This window comes from Athene cunicularia, assembly GCF_003259725.1.
Source record: "Athene cunicularia isolate RWA chromosome Z unlocalized genomic scaffold, athCun1 chrZ_part2, whole genome shotgun sequence".
NCBI lineage: Eukaryota > Metazoa > Chordata > Aves > Strigiformes > Strigidae > Athene > Athene cunicularia.
Window position 1 is genome coordinate 22,508,584 of NW_020799143.1, and position 26,298 is coordinate 22,534,881.

The 26,298-nt window shown below is 37.3% G+C and overlaps 1 protein-coding gene across 1 annotated transcript in view; it reads left to right on the forward strand.

Annotated features, from left to right (window-relative positions):
• The window catches only part of BNC2 (basonuclin 2), a 300,552-nt gene that overhangs the window by 219,903 nt on the left and 54,351 nt on the right, over positions 1-26,298 (forward strand). Inside the window, exon 4 of the mRNA XM_026866323.1 lies at positions 7,195-7,430. Coding sequence (XP_026722124.1) covers positions 7,195-7,430 — 236 coding nt within the window. The remainder of the gene's footprint in view (positions 1-7,194; positions 7,431-26,298) is intronic.

Consider the following 26,298-nt stretch of genomic DNA (forward strand, 5'->3'; position numbering starts at 1 on the left):
AAAAAAAAAAAAAACAAACATAAAAGAAAACACCTGTTTGGCTTGCAGGAATTGGCCAGGGAGGCTCTTCCTGACAGGCCAAAAGCAACCAGCACAGGGCCCCTTTAAAAAAAAAGTTGGGAATTTTTTTCCCCCTATTTCATGTGAGCATTGGCAGAAACTCTGACAAGCAGTTCTTCATATTTTATTATGTTCTTGTCTGGCAGAATCTCTGTCAGGCAAAAACCTTGTCAGCGGAAAACCTGTTGTAGGATCAGAGGAGACAAAAACAGGTGTCACAGAGGCAGTCAAAACTGAAGGAAAAAAAAGATTAGGCTAAAGAGAGAAAGGCAGACAATTACATTAATGCCATTGCTTTTATCTTATAGATGTGTGTTATTATCTCGGGGTGCTGAGTGCGCAATTGCCTCAAAGAAAAGTAGACAGGAGACAAGGGGAAACTTGATAGTTATTAACTGAAGAGGCAGTGTGTCAAAGCTGGATGGGGTTCAAAGTTTTGCAAAGGGATAAAAAAAATTGCAGACAGCAAGCAACGTCTGTGAACAAACTGTGGTTCTGCTTTCGGCTACATAAACCTAGTAACAATCTAAATGTTTCAACTTGGAATCAGATCATAGACAGAAAAATTAATGAAAGTTTTCATTCAGACTTTTTTTAATAACATTTATTTTGTGTTCATGCAACTGAAGTGCTGGGGTTTTTTTTTTGATCTGTTATAAAAATGTTGTTTAGAGCATGAGGCATGGTGAGGCATGAAGACATCAGTTTAGTTGCTGTGTTGTTTGGGTTTGAAACACCTATTATCAACACATGTTTAATTTTAAAATGCTATTAAGAATCCTTTTACTAAGTGTGAACATCTGTACATGCAAGCTGTAAATTAGAAGATCACATATGTGTCCCTCTGTCAGAGACTAAATGCGTTTGGCAAATGGTTTCTATTATTAGCTTTTAAATACAGTAAAAGGCAGAAGGAAAAGTTGGTTTGGCCTATGAATCAGAATATGCTTTACTTACTCTCCTTCCATGATCTTATGAAATCCAATGTCTTAGTGAACATTTCTGTCTGGATTAAACTGTGAAAGGGATGAAGACAGAAGTGAAATGGACATTGCCAAAGGATGCCATGTTGTAGCTGGAATTTACACCCAGACTGATTCAGGATGTTCACCCACCCATATAAATGTTAATGTCCCATGCTCTCTGCACTTGTGCCAGGTGTGAATGGGATAATTTCCTACATCATGAAAATATTTGAGCCATTCAATAGACATTGAAAAGCTTTCTTGTCCTTAGTTACCTTCTAAGCATGATATTTTTGAGGAGCAATTTTTTTCCACGTACAAAATGCACCACAATGTTACAGGTGGTATTAAATCAGAATCCTGAGGGATGCTAGCTTAGACCACCTCTCATAACTGCAATAGTTTGCCTTTCCCTACAGCATTTTAGTCATTCCTAAGCTAACATGCTCTTGAAAGAGTTGTTACTTCTTTTTCTATGGTTGATGGAAAAGAAGAAAATCTTGAACACTGAAAATGTGAAGCTGTTCATGTTCACCACTAAAATCAAGAGCAAACTACAGTGCTCCACATTGCCATTAATAACACTGTATCTGTTTTACTGTATTCAACATACTGCTTTTGCAACAGTATCATGGAATCTTTTTGTGTTGGTATTATATATTTAGTCTGTCTGCCAATTTCAGTTTCTCTTGCTGCAGTGGCCCAGTTACTTAGATTTAAAAAATGTCTGGAAAGCTCCCTGTTATTGTCTGAACACGGACTACATAAAATTTCTTTTTCATTTTCCTGTTGACCCTTGAACAAATCTGGTAATCTGGAAAGATGATATTGTTTATAAAATTCTGTATTGTCATGTGTATGTGTGTATGCACTCCAACTGTATCTCTCTTTGGTAAATTAGAGAACTGGCTAGAGAGCATGGAAGAAAATCTAGAATGGGACTGTTGCAGAGCCCAAATTTAAAACTGAAATGGAATGAGATCCATAATGACCTGTACATTGCAGCCTACTGACTTTTCTCTGTGGTCTGAGATGCAGAGCCTGGCAAATCAGCTGAGAGAAAGGGTTTCACTAGACCTTCTCATCCCTTTCTAGGATACCTAAATATTTTTCTATGATCAGAAAAGTAACAAGAGGAATGTGTATTTACAACTCCAACTACATTAAAACTAGGATTTTTTAAATTCTTTTATATTCGGTAAAGGCAAATGTCATGTTTTCATTGTAGCTATTAAAAAAAAAAAAAAAAAAAAAAAAAAAAAAAAAGAGAGACCTCTGAAGTACAAAATTTATGACTGCATACTTGCTTTTCTTTTGCTTAACAAAAATGAAATCCACTCAGAAGTATGACTTCATTTGGTTGACCTTGTACACTGCATGTTGGGAAGGAAGGTGTCTAAGATCAATTAGTCAATTTGCATAGTTGAGCCGATAAACTGGCCACAGTATAGATGAATTATATATGAATAAAATTATATTTCCTGTCTTTTGATAAACTGAACAATTATTTGAGCCTCATTTTAATGTATCTTTTGTACTTAATCTCCTCAGAATTACACAGGGTAACAAAACTCCAGTAAAGTATAAATGGTGAACTGGATTTCCCCTCCCTATTTTACTGCATTTAAAAAACCCAAAAAAACACAACACAAATGAAACATAAAAGTTCATTCATTGATCTGTTACAAATAAGTCCAATTTTTGTTGGAATTTTGAATAATAAGAATACTGAAGGCTGTAATGTGAAGACATTGTATCAATTTCAAAGTTCTCTTTGCAATTCAGATTACACTGAGCAAAATCTGAAATCTGGGGGATTTTGTTTACTATTCAAGAAGTTAAAGAGTGGATAAACCAACATGGGGAGGTTCAGGCTTGACATTAGGAAGCATTTCTTTACTGGGAGGGTGTCAAACTCTGCAACAGGCTTCCTAGAGAGCGGGTTGATGCAGCAAGCCTGTCAGTGTTTAAGAAGCTTTTGGACAATGCCCTTAATAATATGCTTTAACTGTGGTCAAACCTGAAGTGGGTCAGATGATCATTGTAGGTCCCTCCCAACTGAAATATTCTAAATTATCTAAATTATTATTATTATGCATACTTGATACTTCAAAGTTACATATGTTTCAGAGTTTAGGTAAGGATTCCTAATTCCTATGTTAGTTATCCAAGTAGTCATTTTTGGGTGTTGAAGGCAATCTTTTCAAACGTCTTCTACTTCATCATCCTTTTCTGCTCTCCTTTTTTAATAGTTAAAATTTCAGAAACAAGTACTTGAAATTTAGAATTCACCAGGAAATACTACCCAGCTGTGTTGTTATAGTAAAACACAAGGGTCTTTTTTGACTGTTCCACAAAAATTTTGATTACTCAGCAAGTATGTGATGTTAAGATTCATTAGATCTCTTCTTCCTCTATCAGTGAATACCTTTCCACTCACACTGAGTTAAGAATTGAATTGGTCTGTAAAAGGTACCCATCTTAGTTAAACACCTAGCTAAACCCATTTTAGTCATGTTTTCAGAAAAGATTGTACAGGTTACAAACAAAAAGTCACAAACATATTAAGACTTCCGGGTGAACTTCTGAGCCCACTGAAAATGTAGGAAGTATGTAATGTATGTTGCACCAGGAAGGGACTTCTAATTTGTGGTTTATGATGTTTAGTCACTGATATCTCCTTAATAAGGACACATGAGCTTTATGTCGTTTTTCAGATACAATAAAGCTCATTCTTTTATATAGCATGTTTCATCTTGAAGTCTCCCAAGCACTTATGAAATCATACATTGTCAACTATTTCCTTAGCAATGTCTTTTAAAGAAACAAGATAATTTTTCTAAAATACAGATTATAGTAAAAGGTTTCATTCTCCTGCCAAGTGCAAGGGGTTTCAACAGTCGATGATTCAAAAGAATTTCAGATGCTTACCATACTATTATTTCTCATATGGGTGCAAGTGAATTTCCTTTCTCTTCATGTACAACTTTTTCTTTTCTTTTTTTTTTTTTCTTTTTTTTTTTTTTTGGTCTGAAACATTAGGTCTGTCATTTGCAAATGTTCTTACACACCCATGCAAAAATATATGCTTTGTTGTGTTGTAAATTACACATTTCAGTGCATATCCTGACTTGTACTTCAAAAGGATGAAATTCACTGCTTATTTGTTTATTACACAATGTGCAGAATATGGTCACAAATCAAAATTGGAGATAATTTCTCTGCCACTTGGGATGTTAATCCAACACTGGACTAACTCTTATTTGTGTGTATGTGTGTTTTGAGAAGCAGATGTCTATAGATAATATTGCTTGAAAACAAATGTTGCAGATAGATGGAAAGGTACTGGATATCTTGTGAAAACTTCTGTCTGCTGGTCAGACATTGTGCTTTATAATTTAAATGGACCTTTTTTATTTCTTTTCTTTCACTTATATTCCATCTTGGCCTTTCCAAAGTTATCATCCTCAGAGTGGTCACATGATGTGAAGTGGATAAATGTCCACAGAGTTTTGTAATCTTATTCTAGCTATTAGTTTTATAATCCACCCAATACTCTTTAGATAAAGACATTTTACAGTTATTCTCACTTGGGCCAAAGTAGAATCATGATTTTAAAATCTTCAACAAGCCAAGTCTCTTTAGCTGGAAGAACTTGCTTTCCCTCACTGCAGGCATAGGGTTTACTGTTAACTAAAGAGAAGCAAAAATAAATAAAAAGATATATTAGAAATACAGTATGGTGTAGTGATTAAAAAGTATTGAATATTCATAAAATATTCATTCAGGTCTTGACTCTGGCCTGAATTTGTGTAAACTTGGAGAAGCCAGTTAACCTCTTTGGACCCTATACTCATTATGTAAGACTGAAGGTGGAAAGTTCAAGGTGATCCAGATCCAGATTATTTTCATAGTTTGGTAGAATGTGTTACATCTATTAATACTACTATTAGTTACAACATTCTTATTGAGAGTAATAGGGTTTTTTAAAAATCACTAACAATTTACTTTATATTACACTTTCCAAATGGTTTTTCTGTCCCCCAGGTACACATGTATACATAACAGCACACATACAGCACAGCCTGCACAGTAACAACATCAATTTTCTAGGCTTTTCTAGCTGGTTACTTTGATGACGCATCTGTTACAGTATTAGCAAAATAACCATGTTACAAAAATATCATACATGAAAGGGGGGAAAAAATGTAGGAAAGTATTTGACCTGTTTAAGCTTCAATCAAAACCCATGCATTAGACTTTGTAAATAAATCAGTCCCATATCATGAAGCCTATATAGCTGAAGTACTTTGGAAGAAGAGCTTTTGGAAGAAAAAATCCCACTTTTCACATTTTGCAGTATAAATGTCCTGCAGAGAGACACAGGACTGCAGTCCCTAGGCTTGCCAATTCCTTATCTTTTTTGAATGTTAAATTAATATTTAAAGCTATTTATTCAAAGTTGACTTAACCACTAGAATAGGAAAGATCAGACAAATCAGTTGCAAGAAATGAAGTATGAGGAAACCAGAACTCTTTGACAAAGTATTCCTTGGAGTAAATGTGTTGAATGAAGCCAGTGAGTAAATGATAAGGGCCCTTGCGCTCTGGATGTAAGAAAGCAATTTATCAAGAGTACATGAACTCTCCAGTGACCATAAACCAAGAAGAAACCAAAGTACAGGAGAAGAAGTCCCTATAAAATTATTTTACATTCTCAGAAAATTTTGTTTTAAAAAAGCAGTGAGAAGCTTAGATGCTGCAACATAGTCCTTAAAATGGAAAGAATATTAAACTTAAACATTGATACTCAGTAAATGTGTGATGTCATATGTAATTCCATCATATTTAACTTCAAAAGGGGATAAGAATTACCTTCATCCTGCAAACCTCCCCTCCTCTTATCTCTAAATTATTCACATCACAGTGAATAATATGAAATTCACGCAGAAGGGTAAAACAAACTAGCCAGCTCAAGTATCAGTGAATTCATGACAGAATTTATGGTAAATCGGGGTACTAATTTTTAACATGCACCTGTTGGAGTCGGTCCAAAGGAGGGCCACAAAAATTATCAGTGGGATGGAACACCTCTCCCTGTGAAGAAAAGCTGAGAGTTGGGGTGGTTCAGCCTGAAGAAGAGAAGGCTCTGGGAACATGTTATTGCTGCCTTTCAATACTTGAGAGGAGAAAGATGGGGACAGACATTTTAGCAGGGCCTGTAGTGATAACACAAGGGGCAATGCTTTTAAACTGAAAGAGGGTAGATTCAGACTACATAGAAGGAAGAAATTTTTTACAATGAGGGTGATGAAACACTGAGAGGTGGTAGATGCTCCAGCTCCAGAAACATTCAAGGTGGATGTTCCACATCCAATTGGATGGGGCTTTGAGCAACCTGATCTAGTTGAAGATATCCCTGCTAATTGCATGGGGGTCACCAGTGGAGCAGATGCTGATTTACAGCCCATGGGGGGCCCCACGACTGATCCAGGTGGCTGCACCCAAAGAGGACAGGGATCCCATGGGAAGAAGCCCCCACTGTTGTAATTCAGGGCTGGGAGAATTGCAACACACAGGGGTGACCCACATGCCCGTGGGAACTGGTTTGTGAAGAACTGTCTCCTGTGAGAGGGGGACCGTGCTGGAACAGGGAAGGAATGCCAGTTCCCCCCACCTCTCTGAGGTGGAAGAAGCAGCAGGACTGACTGCACCCCCCATTCCCTGCCCCCTGCACCTCTGGGGAGGAGGAGGTAGAGAGATACCGGTAGCAAAGCTGAGCCAGGGAAGAAGGGAGGAATGGGGGAAGATATGTTCAAGATATGGTAATGATTCTCACATTCTGTCTGTTAAATTGTGTTGTTTGCTACTGTCTGTATTAAATTTATGGGATTTTTTTTCTTTCCCCTAACGAGTCTGTTTTTTGCCTGTGTCTTAATGCCTTAATGATCATCCCTCCCTGTCTTTATCTCAGTTTCCTGGGCCTTTTCTATTTCCTCCTTCCCAGTGCTGGGGGGAAAGGAGGGAGTGAGCAGCTTCATGGTATTTAATTGTCCTCCTAGCTCAAACCATGATAATCTGCCAAATTCGATGTGTTTAGATAATTCTTTGGGATTAATTTCTTGTCTTCTTTTAGCTCTTCTCTTACACTTAACACCTTTTCTTTCAGCCTTGGACAAGCTTAGTACTCAGCACCTCTACCACCCAACCCAAGTGGAGATTGTGCAGTCCAACGTTGTGTTTGACATCAGCAGCCTGATGCTCTACGGTACTCAGGCTGTGCCTGTGAGACTGAAGATACTACTTGACCGACTCTTCAGTGTACTGAAGCAAGAGGAGGTGTTGCATATTCTACATGGCTTAGGCTGGACACTTCGAGACTATGTTCGAGGATACATCCTTCAGGTAGGAAATAAAGCAACGCATGTTTCCAAACCCAGTTAATTGATTTTTTTTTTCTTTTTTTTCTTTTTTTTTTTTTCTGTTTTTTTGTTGTTTTGGGGTTTTTTTGTGCAGACATAGTGACCGTGCACCCAAAGAGGTAGAAGGATGTGAAGTAAATTTAGTGTGACATGTTGAAGACTAATTATGGTGTCGATAAAATAAAATATTCAATTTTTCCTAAGCTAAAAAAAATGCAGAGTCCTTCGTATCATAGTATTTATTTGTACTTGCTTATGCTTATTGTAGGAAATACCTTAAATACTGCAAATACTGAGGTTAGCTAGCTGCAAGCCTGATTTGGTCATCAGAGCCACCTGGCAAATTTTCAAGGGCTACTGCTTGATTTAAGAAACTAAGATCCAAGTCAGCAGCTCCTACATCTTCTCTTTCCTTCTTTGGCAAGATATCTAATAAGGGGTAGATGAAATGGAGGATCATCCTTGTGTTGGGAAGTATCCTTAAAGTGTAATGTATAAACTGGAAAATCCTGTTTATGAGGCCATTTTTAAAAGGTAGCTTTAAATAAAGTGTTACATGCAGATTGGTTATTATGAGATAAGTAAACAAAACATAAAATAGGTGAACAAAAAAATGGACGGACTTACTTTATGAGTATGTATGGTTGCTTATCTGAAGAATTTAATTATCTTTTGGATTTCAAAGTGAATTATTTTATAAGACTATTTCTGATTGAGAATCTAATGCTACATGCTTCAGAATTCTCTTAATTGCTACTGACTTTGTGGGAGCTCTTCATCATCTAGAAGTCATCCAGTTATTGAAGTGGACATCCCTGAAAAACTTTGAAAATTCTAGTTTATGATTTATTTCTTTACTTTCTTAGTGCTTTCTTTACTTTCATGTTATCAGTGATAGCATACTTGGCACTATAAAGAAAATATGGGACTCTTTTTTTCCTGCTCTGAAGAATTCTGACTGTGTTTTTAAATTTGTTTTGAATTTTCTGTCCTTTGTGTGAGAGAAGTAAATCAGCCTTACATAATTCTATGGAAACCTTCATATTCTGTTCTTAAATATTTTCTTAAATGCTCTATACACAGATTTTTGCAGAAAATTGTTCTGAATTGTGGAACAGTCCTAGAGAAAGAGTAATAAAAAGGTTATTACTTTAATATTGAGATCCTGTTATTCTTATTAGGATATATATATAGAATTGAGCTCTTAAATTGTTTTAGGATTCTCTCAGGCACCTATTTTGTAAAAGCTGAATGTTACACATGTCAAATACAATAGAATCCATTTTTTCCATTACAAGTCTAAAACTTATGTGTAAGTATATATCCATGATATTTATAGACTAGATATCTATAGATTTTTGTGTGATATATATGTATGGGTATGTATCTATAGATATTGAGTATGATATATAATTTAGATAGACATATCATAGATACCTACAGAGATATGTACTATAATGGCATTATGTGCATATTGCATCATATTTTAGATTCCTGGATTCTGAATGCTACTGATCAAGAGAGCTGAAGAAATGTGATTTGCAAAGAAATACATGTAAAAAAAAAAAAAAAAGCATCGTTTCTAAGAGATAACGTTAGAAAATTGCTGTTTACTAAATGAGATTAATAGGCATTATATATTACAAGTGGAGAATGTAATGTCTTACAGACAAGGAAACTGACTAAAATCAGTAGTTTTCTTGCCTTAAAGGTCAGAATAAGGCTTGTATTGATTTTGTTTTAATTATCTGACATGATCTTAATATATTCAAGAATAGCTTGCAGTATAATTACATAGAGGTTTATATAGAGTGAGATTGTGACCTATGCATCTGACTGGTGTAAGGGCCTGTAATACACCATTAGGTCAGAGTTCACTTTATCTGGCTAAAACTCAGTCACACTTTAGCCCTCAAGGCATGAGTTTTACCATTACTACATTCAACAACTCTATATTAAATATTATGTCAGTTAAAGGAGAACAGTTATCAATGAAAGTTAGGGGCAACTGTTACAGTCTTGCCTCATATTGACTTGATTAGCATTCAGTTGTGGATTGTATTAGTGGGTGAATGAAGACCTACAGTATGTGTAGTCAAGTCTGCCTGTTAGTTTAGTTCTTTAATTTCAGGGTTGGAAGGGAGGTCATCTTGCCCCACAACTGCACGCCATCTAAAGCTGGTTGCCCAAGACCATGTTGAGATGGCTTCTGAATAGCTCCAAGAATGGACACTCCACAACCTCTCTGGGAAAAAAATGCATTTCGTTTCCATTAAAGCTAGGAAGCTCAGTGTATGGTAGAATGGGAAACTGCTTAGTAAAATGTATATGAAGATAAATCTTAGGAAAATTAATCAAAACTATGATAATAAAAAAGTAAGTCTATTGCAGTTACCTGATATAAAGGAGAAAAGGGGCATGCAGGGAAACCTGAAAGGAAATGTGTAGTAACACTAGCACAGTAAAAGTGCATACAGATGAGAACTACTGGTAATGTCTCCTTTGAGCAAAAGGTGCTGTTCCATGAAGTCATGGTGTAATTGGAACTCTTCACAGAACTGTTTGAGGCTTTCAAATTCAGCTTTTCCACACAAAAATCTTCTGATGAAATGGCATGAGCCTCCTATAGAAGAACCAAAAGTATCAAGTACCAAAAGAAATCCTCCAGAATATCACAGAGCTACAGGATTGTTGGTAGGCTGTCATGCAGTGAATTCAGGAACATCTGACTCTCAGTCTGTAGTTGTTTTTAACTTGTCTGTGCAAACCTGTCTAAGTTTTAACGTAGCCCAGTCAATGCTGGTAAATTTACTATACAGTCATACATACTCATTGTACATCAAATACACAAATATATATCCCTAGGAAAGGGTTTACATTTGCTATAATGCTGTAGTTAGAGAAGTGTAAACCAGTAAAATAGCTTGTTAGTCTCTAATCTAATAAAAATAATATTTTAAACTTGTACCTTGATGAAATTACCACTGTTTGGAGTCAGAGGGAGGGGGAAGAGGGAAGGTTAGTAGCTTTGGGAACACTTGCTCAGAAACGTAGAAATTATCTGAAACTAACAGACTCTCTACTCTAAATCTCTTCTGCAAGGACTAAGTATCGGAATAGGGAAAGGGAATGGATGTGGCAGATACTTAAGCCTGGTTCAATTCCAGTGTTCACCAATTAACTGCAGTGCAAAAGATTTGTAAAGCTGGTACAAAATTGGAATTTCAAGCCTTGGAAAGGTCTGAGACATCAACCTGTGCTGAACTTACCCTGAAGCATAAGGGAAGCATTAAACTGCTTTATCATTTTCCCTAAATGGAAGGGGTTTTGACAAAAAGAAAAAGATATGATAAGGTATATATATCCACTCAAAATAAATTATTTTACTATTGCCAGATATTTTATTTTCTGTTCAATTCTGTTCCATAATTAAACCCTTTTCCCCACCAAAAAAACCTTTTTTCTCACTAACTTTTGAGAAACACCTCACTCTTTGCTCCACTCAAGAAACAGGAGAAAACCAGTGCCTCTCTCTAGTTGTGTATTAGTGCTGCAAGGTGGGTGGGATTATTTGTAATACCCTCATTTTGACTAATAATGTTTCTAAATGGCAAATTAAAAAGCAGTGGGCAGAGAAAAATGCAGTATTTATTGCTTCATTCAGGGAATACATTAATGGAACACAGGAAGCAAAGGAACTGTGAAGCCAGCGGAGGTAATGCGATACACCACCTTTCACATTTGGGCACAGTCACAACATTGCCAGTAATGGCTGAAAGGCATTAAGACCTGGCAAGCTTTCTCTGGCCTCTGTGCAATAAAGCTAGCTTCTGGTGAATAGATACCTATCTCTAAAATGTCAGTGAGCGACAGTTTGGTCAGCAGTCTCATCAGGTTGCTCACGGGATTAATGTTTTAGAGGAGGAGTTGTTCTCTCATCTTCAGAAGTGATCCTCAAAATAACCTTACTGCATAGGGAAATTTTATGGACTGTGTCCACTCCATGGGCATCAAGAGTGCTTCAGTTTCTAGGCCTGTTTCATACCTATCTCAAGTAAGTAAGTTCTTGTATTTGACATCGAGGTATTAGTGAGTCTGTAGGTTTTCTCTTTGGAAACAGCCAACACAACTGTCTTTATATGACAAGAAATTATTCTGTCAACAACAGTAGCTGTGTTGGGTCAGATTCTGCACCTGTTACTCAGAGAGATGTGATTAGTGGCTCTGTTGATTTGGGTGGTTACTTTTACTGTAAAGAACATCTCAACTGTAAGTCTCCAGCCTTGGTTTGGTTCCAGCTGAGCTGAGTGAAGAGGTAGCTTTGCCAGCTGTTCTCCTCTGCTCCACCACTGGAGAATACTTTACCCCACCCATTTGCTAGTGTAACTGCATGTGTAACTGCTCCCTAGCCAGGTTCTCTCTAAACAAGCCAGGTTAGAAAAATCCTCCTGTTAAACATGTGCAAGTTAACTCTGATTATTCTGAGAGGAAAGGGCTAAAGAGCAATTATGTCACTAGCAGTGAACCGCTGGGGCATTCAGCTTTTATGCAGGTCCAGCTGCAGATGATAGGACATATGACCACAACTCAGAGGCCATAAACTGACTCTTTGCAAATAATGATTCAGTGTTTTGAGTAACAACTCAACTCTTTTTTAACTATTTTGTTGATCAAATAGTTGTATTCCCTTAGTGTAAAAGAGGAAAATAAATATTATCTTTACAGAGGGAAGCAGAGGCACAGAACATTGGCAGAATCAGGAAAAGGGGATAGACCTAAGATTACCATTCTTACCATCATTCCCTCGAAAAAAGTAGATTATAGTTAGTAGATCATATGCAACATCTTGGCTACCAGACTCTCTGATGCCACTCACAACTATGAGAAAATAATAATTTAAAAAAATCTCAGAAAAGAGAATAAAACTAAAGCCAGATGGAAAAATATACATATTTTATTGGCCCCCAAGTTGACTCACAAAAGTTCATGCTTTAAACAATGTGTGTAGAATCACTATCCTAAATGAAGGTCTTTTCCATGGCAATGTCAATGCTGAAAACTGATGAAATTCAATATTATTAGATAAAATTTTCTGCTTTGAGAAGACTAGAAATGAGAGTATGATGCTTTCCCTGCCTCTCTTGTTTCATTGACAAGATCACTTATTTTAAAAGAAAAAAACCTCTGAAATTAATTACATCCTCTGCCATTGCTGACTTGGGCTTGTGTGTTTATTTGCCCACAGATCATCAGCACAATCCCTACTTTATGAATTTAGTTAACTCTTCAGATGATGAGCGGGATGGACTGTGGTTTATTGTCGCATTGCTGTGTTGGTTCTGTAGGGCTAAAACAACTGTTGAGCAAGAACAACTGTTTTAGTTCACAAAAGTCATCTAAGAGTAAACTCTCAGAGGTATACATTAGGGGGAGTGAAACTTAACCATTTTTTCACAAGACAACATCCCATTAACTAAAACAAACATTCAAATTGTGAAATACATCATGCAGGTTAAAGAATTCAGTTCTGAGATTTTTAAAGAAAAATAGTTTATATGCATAGTCATATTGTATGCTGACATATATTGGTGTTAGATTTGACTAATAATTTCTCAACTTTTTGTAAAACATAGTTGCTTTTGGTGAAATGGGTTGGTTTTGTTTGCTGTCCTGGTTTACCAGAACTAAATTATTCATGCACACCATTGTTACATCCAGATTAGGTCAAGAGATTTGGGGAGAGACCAAAAAAAGAAATTTGCACACCTTTAATAGTAGTGTTCTTAATTTCTTTTCTTTGAGTAATCCATTAGCACCTCGTCCCTTCTAAGCATGTGAAATATTAACCATATGCACAGACGGAAATTGCTTTAGTGTTCTTAAAATTAAATACTGCCCACCACTGGTTTGTCTGTGGAGGATTTCAGAAAAGCATGGGTGCTGTTGCTATCTGACCTCTTTTAGAGACTTTAGAGTCTTAGCTTTCCTGTCTGTACTTATTTGCCTCCTTTTAAGATGTTTGAACTTTTGCTACAGAGCCCAAGTGCATGGGCTGTTTAATTAAACATCTTGTCAAACAGCCTCACTTGCTTAAATGTAAGGAACACTAGAAAGAAAACAAACAAACAGCAGCTCTGAGAATATCAGCTTTTCAAAGGTAGACAAGTGGTGTTAAGTCACTGTAGTGATGATACACTTCCAGTTCAATAGAGTCTGTTATCTATAATCAAAAGTCATGTGAAGTTTCTGCCAGTTTTCTTCCCTCAGGTGCCATCAGCTGATTTACTCTTTCTTTCATAACAATAACACCTTTAAAGTGGTGGTATGCGATATTATTCATGGTAAAGAAAATTAAGAGAAAGATAAATTTAGACTTCCAATGCAGCAAAAGTTTGATGACAATTATGCACCCTAAATACAATAAAAATTACTTTTGTATGTGAAGATTGTGCATTTCTTTGATATTGCTTCTCATTCCTCATTGGTCTGTTTGTCAGTCTCTTAATTAATACTTTGCACTTGTTCAGCTGTGACCACTGCATTTTAAGAAGCAGTCACATAGTCTTTCCATGTATCTATGAGTATTATGCCCTTTGTATGTACAGTAAAACGATGCACATAAGAAGTTTATCTGGTAAAGACTGTAACAAAGCCAAAGTGCAACCAACTGTTTCACATGCAAGCTTGTGTTTCCCATTAACTGTCACCCACATGTAATAATTGATAATGAAGAGCTACCCTTTTACAGCATTATTTACTTTTTTCAGCTTTGCTAGATACAGTTCTATCTTGCTATCTTGTGCCTTTTTTTTCCCCCTTGTAATTATTGTTAAAACATTTTTTCTTTTGTTCCAACATTATTTTTCAACAGTGGTCCTCAGAGCAACCAAGGCTCAAAGCTGGGTAGCATTTATCCTGACTTCTACTCTCCTGGTACAGATGGGATCTAAATCTGTCTCTTTAGTATGTGCTCTGCCTATTTCTTGTTCTCTGTGCCTATCTGTTCCTTCCTCCTTCTCTTTCCACTCTAAATTACTTATTCTGCCTTTTTTTTTTTTTTTTTTTTTGCTTATCTTCCCTTCTTCAGCCTCACCTCAGTTTCACTGCCCCTCCTCTGATTTTGCCTCTTTAGCTTGAAGAGATGAAAAGGATCTGTTAGATGATGTGTCCATCTCCTGAGTTTTCCATTCCTCCCGTAGCATCACCGCATGCTAATATTTGCAGCTGTGATAATCTGGAAGAGTTTTTCTTCTCCCATATGAGTCAGTTAAGCATGACTCCCCTGCACTTCTGTGGAACAGAGATTCTCTGCTATGCCCCTTGCTCTTTTGTATTCATCTTAGCTGTACCAAGCTAGGAGTGAGTATCCTATCTCTAAACAGAGGGTGGAAAAAGCTCAGATAAACCTTTAAGGTCTGAAAAGAGAGATAGGAAACAGAGCCCAATTGCTGAGCCAGAGGGAAGCATTGTTGTATGTTTGAGCAAAGCAGTGCCACTTGTTCTACAGTGTGAAGTGCTTTCAGATTTTCTCTGTATCTGCACTAGCCTAACATCTCCCTGCTGCTTTTGATGCCATAGTTCTAATAGTAACACTGCCAACCACACTGGTGCTACATGACTCTATTTATCACATCCGTTAGCACTTGAACCAGGAAAGAATAAAAGTAAAATCCAAAGAGTTTGATGGCACTTCTGAATGCCACCAGGACAAGTTACATGACAACAGATGTCTCAGTAACATGCAAAGATCATTTGGATTTCCAGAATATGTGCAGCTGGAGAGCTATGCTATTGCTGCTCTGTGTCTTGCATCTTGCAAGGGTAATGAAGCAGAGGGCTGTATAACCCCTGGTGATCAAGAGCAGTATACATGATGCTAGTTCTTAATGACTACTATGAAATAGTCAGCCTTTATAACCACAGTGTTTCACATGTCTCAGAAATGCAAAGATGGCCTTTTTAATGGCAAGTATTTTTGGCTGTCAAAGACCAAAAGAAAAAAAAAAAAAGAGAGAGACTTTTGTGTAGCTGTGTTTCTCCTACCTGGAATGTGTACTGTTTACAGTACTGGGGGTGAGAAGCCATGATCTCAGTGGTTGATGTAGTTTTACACAGCTGGGCACAGCTACTGGGATGCAGAGCATGGAAATCACTGTTACTGAAAGTCTGTCAGGCATTGTGTGCATTTTTTAAAATGGAGCTTAAAATCTCTTCACCTGCCAAGGCTTCAGTTCATGGTCCTGTGTTTCTCTTGTGATAGCTGATGAAATCACAAACACCTAAAGCAGAGTGAGGGATGAAGGAGGTGGGAGGAGTAGTTCACTCTCTAGGCTGTTTTAGGTGTGAGTGATGCCATCAAGCACTGCAGGAGAAACAGAGCCTGAACTTGGGTCTTGGCAGGTGAACCAAGGAGGAAACTATTTCCAGCTTTCTTGCTTCAGAATGTGTTTGAATATCTATTAACCATTTATAATTGCATAGGTTTTTCCATTAAATATGTGTCTGTGTGTGTATATATATATATATATATATATATATATATGCAGATACTTAAATAATCTCTACATTTTATTTATATTTCTAATAGATTGTGAGTGTGTGTGTCTGTGACAAAAGTCTCTATTTCTGAGATTGAAAGGGGAAGGGAGAGATGAACTTGCCTCCTAGCCTGGAAAACCACTTTTCTTGCTGACAATGCCATGTTGAAGTCTCTACCGGAACATATCCTGCACTATGTCAAAGAAATATGACCACTGAGTTGAGGACAGGATCTTGGGGTTACTGTCCATCTCAATTTTCTTGTAATAAATGTGTGACCTGTTATAAAATAAAGAAAACAAAAGGGCATAAAGCTATTGATCAAAGGGAAGTGTGTGTGTGCATGTGGAGGGGGTGAGTTGTGCCAAGAATCCAAGGAATTAACATAATTCTTCTCACAAATACAGCTCAGAGATTAGAACTTCTGCTTTTTATAGACTATGCTGTTCACAGAGGACCTCAGGCTGAATTCAAATCATGGTCTTGGAGGTGATAAGGTTGTGATATTAACCGTTCAGCTACACGTCAATGGAGATTAACTCAATTAGAGAGTACGGAGGCCAGACCATGACACTTTAATGGATTTAAGATTTTTCCCAGTTTAGACACCTCTTGCTCTGAGTTTAGGGGTGGTTTTGATTGTCTGTGTGTCAGCACTGGCTTCAGGCACTTAGGAAATTTAGGCCCACAGACAGTTAGGAATCAGGAAGGACCACAGAGAATCGAACTTGTCATCTGTCCAGCATCAGTTGATTTACTGCTTTTCTTGAAGTCCAAGGAATCTCAAGGGGACTTTTTTTCCCTTGCAGCACTGATCTTTCAGTGAGGTGCTAGTGACTGTCCTGAGCAATAACAAGGAACAACAGTGAAGTGCGAGTGACTCTTATTAGGAGGGGTAAATGTCATTAGCACTTACTGTTGCCTTCTAGGCAGTAAGAGCAGAGCATTGAATATAGACAGACAACCCCCTTTTACTTATCAAGGAACATTTTGAATCTAATCAAGATGAACTTTTATATTTTAATTAAGAAATTTACTTTTCTTTCCTGTGCTGAAATATCTTCTATGATTTGGTTGTCATTTTGCGCCATGTTCTAGAATTTTGAATACTTAACTTGAAGCCAGGAAACATGTATTATTCTACTGGCTCTAATATATTAGCTTGCTGCATGAGTCCTTTGTGCTTCAGCTTGATTTCTCTCCTCCCCCACGGCTTTTACAAAATGTTCTAATCATCCCAATTAATACTTGAATGTTGTTAATTAATGTTTATGAAGTGCTTTGAGATCCTCTAATGAAATAGAATGTGTAATTGTGATTGTTCTTTAGTCAAATTCTGAAACATCACCACCACTAGAACAGTTGTTTCAGTAAATATTTATTTTAGTAATCTTTTCAGCAAAGAGGAAGAATTTGTTTTGTTTCATTTTTACCTTTTATAGTAGAGGAAAGTATGTCTCTTTATATACACTCTTGCTGGATTCTCCATGATTAATCTTGCCAGAATTGCACCCTGAAGTCTTACATTCCTTCTGCTGGAAAGGGTTTGCAAACCTGTGTTACTGACTGACAGTCATCCCGCAGAGAAGGAAATCACTTGTAGGACAGGTGGATTTTTCAGACTGCTGACCCTGTATATATCAGCTTGCTGGGTTTTGTGTGTATCTGTTTATCTTGCCTTCTGATGTGAATATTGTAACAGAGATAACTACATTTTTATCCATGCGGTCTGGTTATTGGATGTCTTTAACTTATGTCCAAGTTGACATATGGTGCTGACAAATAGGAATAAAAGAAATGAGTCTGCTCATCAGGTTGCTTGCAACTTATCTTGTATTGCACCAGGCTCTCCATTAAAACAGAATGGCTCTCAGACTATTTGGAAATCACTAGGACAATGCCTGGGTAATTTAGTCTGTTCTGCTTCCTCAATATATAGCTAAATGAGTGCTTGGTGAATGGCTTCAGAAAAGGATAGTCACTATAGAAGGTCAGCATATTAGTATGAAGCAGTTCAACATTACTAGCCTCAGACATCTGAAGATCATAAACTCAGATTCTGAATATTAGGGAATTGAAATAAAATATTAGATTTAATATAATTTATTTTTGCTTTCTGTTTTACACTGGAGAAATTTAGGTATCAACCTATTAATAGTTAGGTATCAACCTAACTATTCAACCTGCTTCTTCCTGTTTTGAAACCTACCACTAAAAAAAAAGTGAAAAATGAAAACTTTTTTATATAAAAAAGAAAACTCAAGAACTTCAGGAAGCAGGTACAGTGCAAAAAGCTCACCCTGTAATATCAAGACATTTTGATAAAATTTCAAGAATTAGCTATTCTGCAGTAGTGATCCTGAGTACTAAATAAAAGATGCTGAGTATGCAGTGTTACAATCTACAAAAATGCTTTTGTCCAACCCATCTCTTTTAGATAGAATTCCATAAAATAAAATTAAATTTAGTTTTAAAGAATTTAACTAGTACTGATTCAATCACTTTCCATGTGTGAGCTGGTTTCCTCTTGATAGGCGTATTTCAAATAGTACCACAGGATACAAACCAGAGCTCTTCTCTCCCCTTTGCACATTCAGAGAGTTGTGAGGTAATGGATGTAAGATCCATGACATCCATTTTCTGCCACAGCTGAAGGCAGGGATATGTTTCTAGAGAGAAGAAGGGCATTACAGAATGTAAGAATCTGTTCTGGGACAACTGACCAGCAGAGGTGGTATGATCCTGAGATACAACAGCAGCTGCTTATGATGTGCATACCATCTCTGACCTCGTCACTTCCCGCCTTCATTTGGAGGCTGTGGCTTGAGGAGCCCAACCACATATGGCTAGCAAGTTGATTTTACATGATGAGTTTAAGATGCATCTTCTAAGAATAAATTTCTCATAATGCCTACTTGTGTATATTCTCAGAGCCTGGTACTTGATGTGTTATGAAACAAACAGCCCTGTAGCCCCATATATATTTCAGTTTTCTAATTTTGTTATTGTGTTATATATAGTGCAATATTATTGCATATAGTATTACTACTGTCCTGTAACAGTTCTTAAATGGAAGATTGTTTATTCTGGTAATTAGAAGAGTATCTGTTCATCTGGAATCAAGAGTTAGTTCTCTCATTGGGTCAATATAACCATTTCTCTTAGGCATGTAAACACTGTGACATAAATAACCTGAGCTTTACACTTTTCCCAGAGTCACAGAAATAATAAAATCAAAGGGGTTTTTTTTTGGTTGGTTGGTTGGTTGGGGTTTTTTGGTGAGTAGTAACCTGCAGCATCAAAAAGATCCGTGAAAGTATAGTATATTAGCATGGAACTACTTGTTATATCAGTGTTAAGAATTGTTTGGAGGAGGTTAAAAATTTCAGTGCAATAGAAAATTTTATGAGATTTGAAGCCCTTGTGAGAATTTAAATGTCAAACCAGTTTGAGGTGCTTCAGAAGTTCTTCAAACCGAAAATTTGAAATAAAATTATACATATACTCCAATGCCTGAGTAATAGCTTCAGTGACATACTATGAATTTCCAGTACTAGTCACACCAGACATTATATGTGTGGCTGTAAGGCTTTCCCCTGTCACCAGTCTGCTTTATGTGGAAGTACTCTATAAGTCCCTCTGTAAGGTACTCACTTTCACTTTGGCAGAGTGTCTGCCCTCAGTTCATACAAGATAATTGTACTGGAATTTCAGCAGCTACTGCACTGCACAAAAGTCCTTGTTTTTTTATCTAGCTGTTCAAAGGAACAGGACTTGTATGACAATGCTTTGTATAACTATTTTCAGCTTAGTTCAAGAGATGGGAAAGAAGATCCTGAAAATATATGGAATCTCTATATGCTCAGTGTATGTGGCCAGGTAGTGAGGAGAGACAGTGGTAGTTCCTACACTGAGGAAAAAGCAACACTCATCCTTTCTGAGGCACCAGAGAAACTGTACTAGAGAGATGGGAGGGAAAGGAATTATAAAAATGCAAACAAAAAGAGTTCTCAGCTTATTAGACACTTGAGACATAAAGCCATAGGGAGCCAAACTTAATTCATTACCCAGAGAACCGCTTAGTCACTGTCAGAAAGTGGGTCCTGATTCAGCAAGGGTCATAAACACTACCCAACTTTAAACAATTAATGCCCTTGACTTCAACAGGGATCTACTCATGTGTTTAATGCTAAGCATATGCTTGTATATTTTTCTGAATTGAGGCCTCAATGAATATATGTATGTCAGGTTTGTCAGCTGAGGTCACACAAGTGTTCCCTTCTTATGGGCAGAGCTCTTTAGTTGAAAAGGAATGAATAGTGAGAACTATGTTTCAATTAAAAATAGTCAGTTTTTAAAAATTCTTTCTTTATTGTTCGTTGTTTTCACTGGGATAGACTCCATCTCTCTCTACACTGACATTTATGACATGTCTCAAAACCAGGCCACAAGCTGTTGATTTTGTGGCATGTTTTGCACGTGGAGACGCACTAATGAAGCAGATTCTCATCATGAGGTCTCCAAGTCAGTTTTGTCATGGCCATGAAGACCAGGGCCTCACTAAAGGAAGGTTTTAACTTCTTTGGTCCAGGTTGCCGCTCTATTTTTTTGTCTCCCCCCCACGAGTTTTGTGAGGTAGGTGGAAGAAATAATCAGTGAGCACAAGGTTCTTGCCCACCCAGCTATTCCTTCTCCAGTCTCTGTGCGTCAGGTATGGGTAGCTGCTGCACCCCTGATTCCTTTCACTTCTAGCTGGGTGTTTACAGCCACCCTAGAGCACAGCTCTTTGACTACAGTTGTGCAGGGAGCCCCACAACTTTGCCCAGCGTGTTGCACTGATTACATAGTATGTACAAATTAAGAGATGAGTTTCAGTTCCCTTTGAAATGTGTGGACATAATTTACCAAATACCCTCTGCGAAAAGGAGGAGGAGGTTTGCCAAAGTGGTTGAAGTGCTTGTTATTACATGACTGACTGAGGTAATGTGAAGAACACAGTACAGCTAGGGATCAAATACAGGGAAGGGAAGAGCCCTTAAGTGTTACATTTCCAACAAACTTTGGCATGTTTAGAAATCGGTCTTCCTTCCTACTATCCTGGCCTTTTATTGCTATTGGCAAATTGTCCTTTGTGAATCCATAAAAAACAAATAATACTGCATTTTATTTGAAGGAAAACAGGAGACCTCTGCTTTAGTGGATGGACTGTGTGGAGTTCTAAAGAATAGAGTCTTGGATGTATGCTGTGTGTAGTCATAGTATTAATTCTGACATGGTTATATGGTAAATAATGTTGACTGATAAAAAATAAACACACTCATCATTTGCACCAGATGTTTTATAATAATTTTTGTAGTTTTGTTTTTTGTGTTTGCTAAAAGGTAGCTGACAAATCTTTGAAGTTATTCTTTTTACATATATAATTTTTTAAAAGTAAATTACAGTTCTACTTATTGAGCATTGGTAGCAGCAGACAGTGATATTTCCATGCAAACCTGACTATCAAAATCTGTGCTTCCAAATTCAGAGACCTATCTCTGAAGAAACAGTAAAGAAATTGACATTTCAGTTTCCATCTATGAATAAAAGAAGGAAAATTGTTCACTCTGAATTCTATGCTTTTTGACAGTTGTGTGTAGTGAATTAACTTTTCAAATTTCACATAGTGCCTTTAGCCCAGATGCTCTAGCATGCATCTGTTTAAACAAAAATAAATTTAAAAATAGGAGGGAAGCAAAGATTTAATCAATAATATCTGGGAATATCAGTGCAGACACAGAATTTCAAGAACACAACTAATGACAAATCCCACATATATTCAGTTTCTGAGTCTCTCAACATAGCTTTAAAAATGATGTTGTGATTGCTTGATTGTTTTATGCCCAAAAGTTAAGCTGTGTGAAAAGCAGTTTCCACAATGCATAGTATTTAATAAAAATACTTTCATGGCCAGTTGTTAAGATAAAATATAACAGCCTCACTCAGCTTTGGCTATATATTTAGATTTTCATTCACAGTGTGAGAAATTCAGATGCTGAGGAATCATACCAGTTGTCCATGAGAACCGGAATGGAACAGACGAGGAAAAATAATTAAATTTTAGGAAGAGACGAAAGCAGAGAGCTAAGCTTATGAGTAAGCTTAGCTAATATCACACCCATCCCCAACACACATAGACACATGCATGCATGCAAACACACACAGAGCTATCTGCCTCAGTGATGTTCACTTTAGAACTCCTGAACTGAAAGATTTGAGCCAAATCCTGCAAAAGTGCTGAGTCAGTTTATGTCCTTATATTTTAAAGCCTCAGAGCTTTTTGAAGTGTGAAACTTTTCTGGCTCACATATCTCCTCCAGAGCATGCAAGAGCACAATGCCCCTATGGCAAAGAAATGAGAAGTGGCAGTATATAAACATTTTTTTCCCTCCATCTTGGACGAACCCAGCAGTTGCTGACTAGCCTTTTTCTCCTTCCATTTTGCAATCTGTTTGAGACTGAGTTTCAAGAAAAGCTGAATTTGGAGCTTAAGTGTTTAGTTTTTTGCCTTTTTCCCCATATTTTTTTTTTTAAGATTAACCATTTGACACATTTTGTTGGAAGTCAAAAAATGTCTCCTTCTAGTCAGACATCTAGTGCAGGGGTTCCCAGCCAGTGCTTTATGGAAGCATTGAAGTCAGTGAAGCACCTGCTTATTGTCTTGTCAGCTCACTGGTCTTGCTGGTGTTTAATTGCTCTACTGAATTAAAAGATCACAAAAAAAGCCATCACATTCTTTCCTAGTTTTTCTTTTCCATGTAAGCAGTTACTGCAGAGATGTATCTTTGCAATGGGATAGGAAAGGGTTCAGAAACAGTTTCTTTCAGGATGATGTTCACATCAAGAAAATATTTCCAAAATCCTGATGCGGGGGTTTTGATTTGTGGATTTGTAGTTTTGGGTTTTCTTTTTTTTTTTTTCTTTTTTTTTTCTTTCCTTTTTTTCTTTTTTTTTTTTCTTTTTCATTTTTCTTTTTTCCTCTGCCTCTCTTAGTGCAGGATTTTACAAGAAATAGATTGGAAAGTTTTTTGTCCAGGCCACTTTTAATATACTCAGTAGTACAATGCTTCATTCCTTTGGGATAAACTGGGTAACTATACTATCGTAGGTACTGTAAAAACATTATAATATAAAGCTTAACAATGTGGTTTTCAAACTTGGGAGGGGGCTGGTGATAGAAGAAATTATCTCCACAATAGAAATATATTATTCCTCATATCAAAAGAAAGCTTCTTCAAAAACATTTCCTTTGCTTATTATATATTTTCCCCCCATTATTCTTGTCAGTACAGGACATATTCAGCATCTGTTCTCTTGCAAAAGCCCTCAGGAAAAATTAAAAAGCTGTTCTTGCAAATTCATCATTATTATTAAGAACCATAATTCACCTCATGGTTATCTCAGCCCTCTCTTGCTCTTATCTGCACTCTGTGATGACATTGCCTTCTTGAGCAAGGCATCGTTCCAGCCTCATCTCATGTCTCCCACCTTAATTTGTACCGATGCGTTGCAGTTTGGTGACAGGCAGTTGTTCGTGCTTGAATAACCCAAGATTTGAATTCTACAGTTTGTGGCATCCATGTAATGCTTAGCAGTGGGTACAGCTGTTAACTATTCGCTTATAAATAATCTTTTTCCCCTCTCAACCTGTCTCCCAGGTAGTGTACCTGTCACCATTAATAACTCATTGGTAGCTCCCCAGTGATTTGGCCCATCACTTGTCATTCACAGTGGAGTGCTGCTCTGGCCTGCTATTGAAGCTCACACAAGCTCCTTCAGCTATTCACTCATCCCAGCAGCTGCGCTGTTCCTTGTTCCTGACTTGCAGGAAATTATGCGAGTGGCTTCCACCGTTAGGCACCTCAATTGTCCCCTCTCATTGCTGACTGTGCACTGAGCCTTGACTTTGGGAAGTATAATGTTGTCAGCTCCAGAGAGTGACACATGTTACAAATTGTTTGAAGTCAGCTCTCAGCCAGCCACATTGGTTTCACTGGAAGTGTAACCCTGGAGTTAGTTTGGACCAGTATATGTAGTGATTATATGCACACATCTATTTAATACTAAAACGGTTGCCTTACTGTTTATTTCTACCGTGGTAATAGCCCCACTGACATACATGGTCCACAAATCAGAACAAAAACACTACTGAGGCTCTGCATTGATTACATATTTTGGCATGGGAGGGGTAGGGAAGATAGAAGTGGCTTTGGTTGCCACCTTGCTATAAAAGATTATTTTTTTACTCCATTACTCAGCAATACAGCATAGTTGTCCCTTCTCTTTGAGAGTGATATGCTTCTGTTGCTAAGGCGCCCTGGCTGGCGTATTTATTGTTACCTAATCCTTGTGCTTAGTAGAAACTTAGTGTAAGCATGGTGCAGTCTGTGGAAAGGAAATCATTTACGGTCAAGGCAATAAAGTGATAGGTCTTGTGAACAGAGATAGTGCTTTGAGAGTCATTCTAAAAAGTTAAGTGATGCCTAAGTACCTGCTATATCTTAGTTTTGTAGCTGTTGGATTAAGACAAGGTTTTCTTTACCTATTACCTGAGTAGAAACTGAGGCAAAGTAACTTGCATCATTTAACAACTGTATTTACATTACTAGAGATGGTACTCTTAAGTTTGAACACTGAGCTTGAATTAATTGCTAATGTAAATGTTTTCCGGGTGTACTTCTAATACATCAGTGACAACCAGAACTTTTCTACAGGAATGACACTTGCAGGAATGCCCTGAGGAAGGCACTACTGGGAGAAAGGGCCTGTGCGGAGTTTTTATAGTGAGTAAATGGCAACTCTGAGAGGCGGACAACCCATGGAAAAAGACCTGAAGATGAAATAGTACCTCCAAACTCTTTGTAAAACTTTAAACCACTGATTGTATGGAGGCACATCGTTAATGGATGAGCACTAACTGCTTCCTCACAAGAATGTTATACCTTGTGTACTTAACGCTTTTTGTCTGGGCTACATGTTGTCCTCCAGGAGGACGCTAAGTTAGCAGAAGTGACTTGCCCAAAGTAACACTTCAGTGAGGTGAGCCAGCATTGGAATATTTGACTCCTAATTCTGGGATCTTGTAGTACTTGTTACTCAACTAAGCAGCCAGATTGCTGACCTTATTGGGTTAGGTGCAAAACCTATTGAAGTAACTTGGAGCAATTCCACTCCATGCAGGTAACTAGCATAGGAGGTAGGTACCACTTCAGGCTTTTATTTAAGGATGCAATTCAGGCAGTGTGTTGGGGTGATGCTGGGCCTGTATGAAAGGGGAACTTCACCTTGTGAAGGAACTGATATGGATCTTCCTTTTGGGCATCAGTATACTGGACTGTTCCACTCTCATGGGGTTGCTGGTGGGAAGCTCTTCTTTTTGTTGAAATAAAAGCTTCTTCCTCACAATTAATTATTAAGTGTTCCAGGGCTCTATTATATATTTATATGTTCTTGAGAGCTCTTCTCTTACATGTGCTCACTCTCTGTCTCTCATTGGTGTTATAATGTCGTTCTGATAGCTGTTCACTTGCTTAATTTCTCTCTGTCAGATTGAGGTCATCCAAACAAAAAATCATTGTATTACAGAGGGGATCATAAAAGACCAACAAGGGCTGGAGGCATTGTAAATTAGTGGAAGACTATTTTTAATTCTAATAAAATCAAATTCTATATTGATTTTGAATATTTAGATTCCACTTCAAATTTTAGAGAAATTTTACCTTACTGTAGACTATCATGTGTGGTTCGCAGTTCTCTTTAGGTACAGAATACTTTCCTAAGTTTTTGGCTGTGATTGTTTTCAGCAGGGAGAAAATTGCCTGTCTCCAAGTTTATTACCAATGTATTTTCTTTTTTGTTTTCCTCTCTGTCACACTTTCATTTTTCCTTGCACCTCTGCTGGTGTGAGTAGTCGTTCCTCAAAGAAATCTTTGAATATACATACACACACATGCACTCACACTGACTCACATTCTCCCCTACTCTTCAGCAGTTGCTCTCAGAAAGCACTCGGATATCATTTCTCAGACATTAATGCATGTTGCTGATTTACTTTATTACTCTCTCATTGGTTTAAAGAACTTTCTTTCTGCTGGACACAGTGAGGTTAAAAAAAAGTTAGTGGTTTGGCACTTTCCAGCTGCTTCTCAGGAGAATATAAAGTGCCTGTGGATCAGGTCCAAACCAGTGGATGTTTAAGAGAAAGAGAAAAAAAAAAAAGCTAGCTGAAGAGTAACATTCTTGTGTGACTTCGTTACATTCTGTCGTGTTAAAAA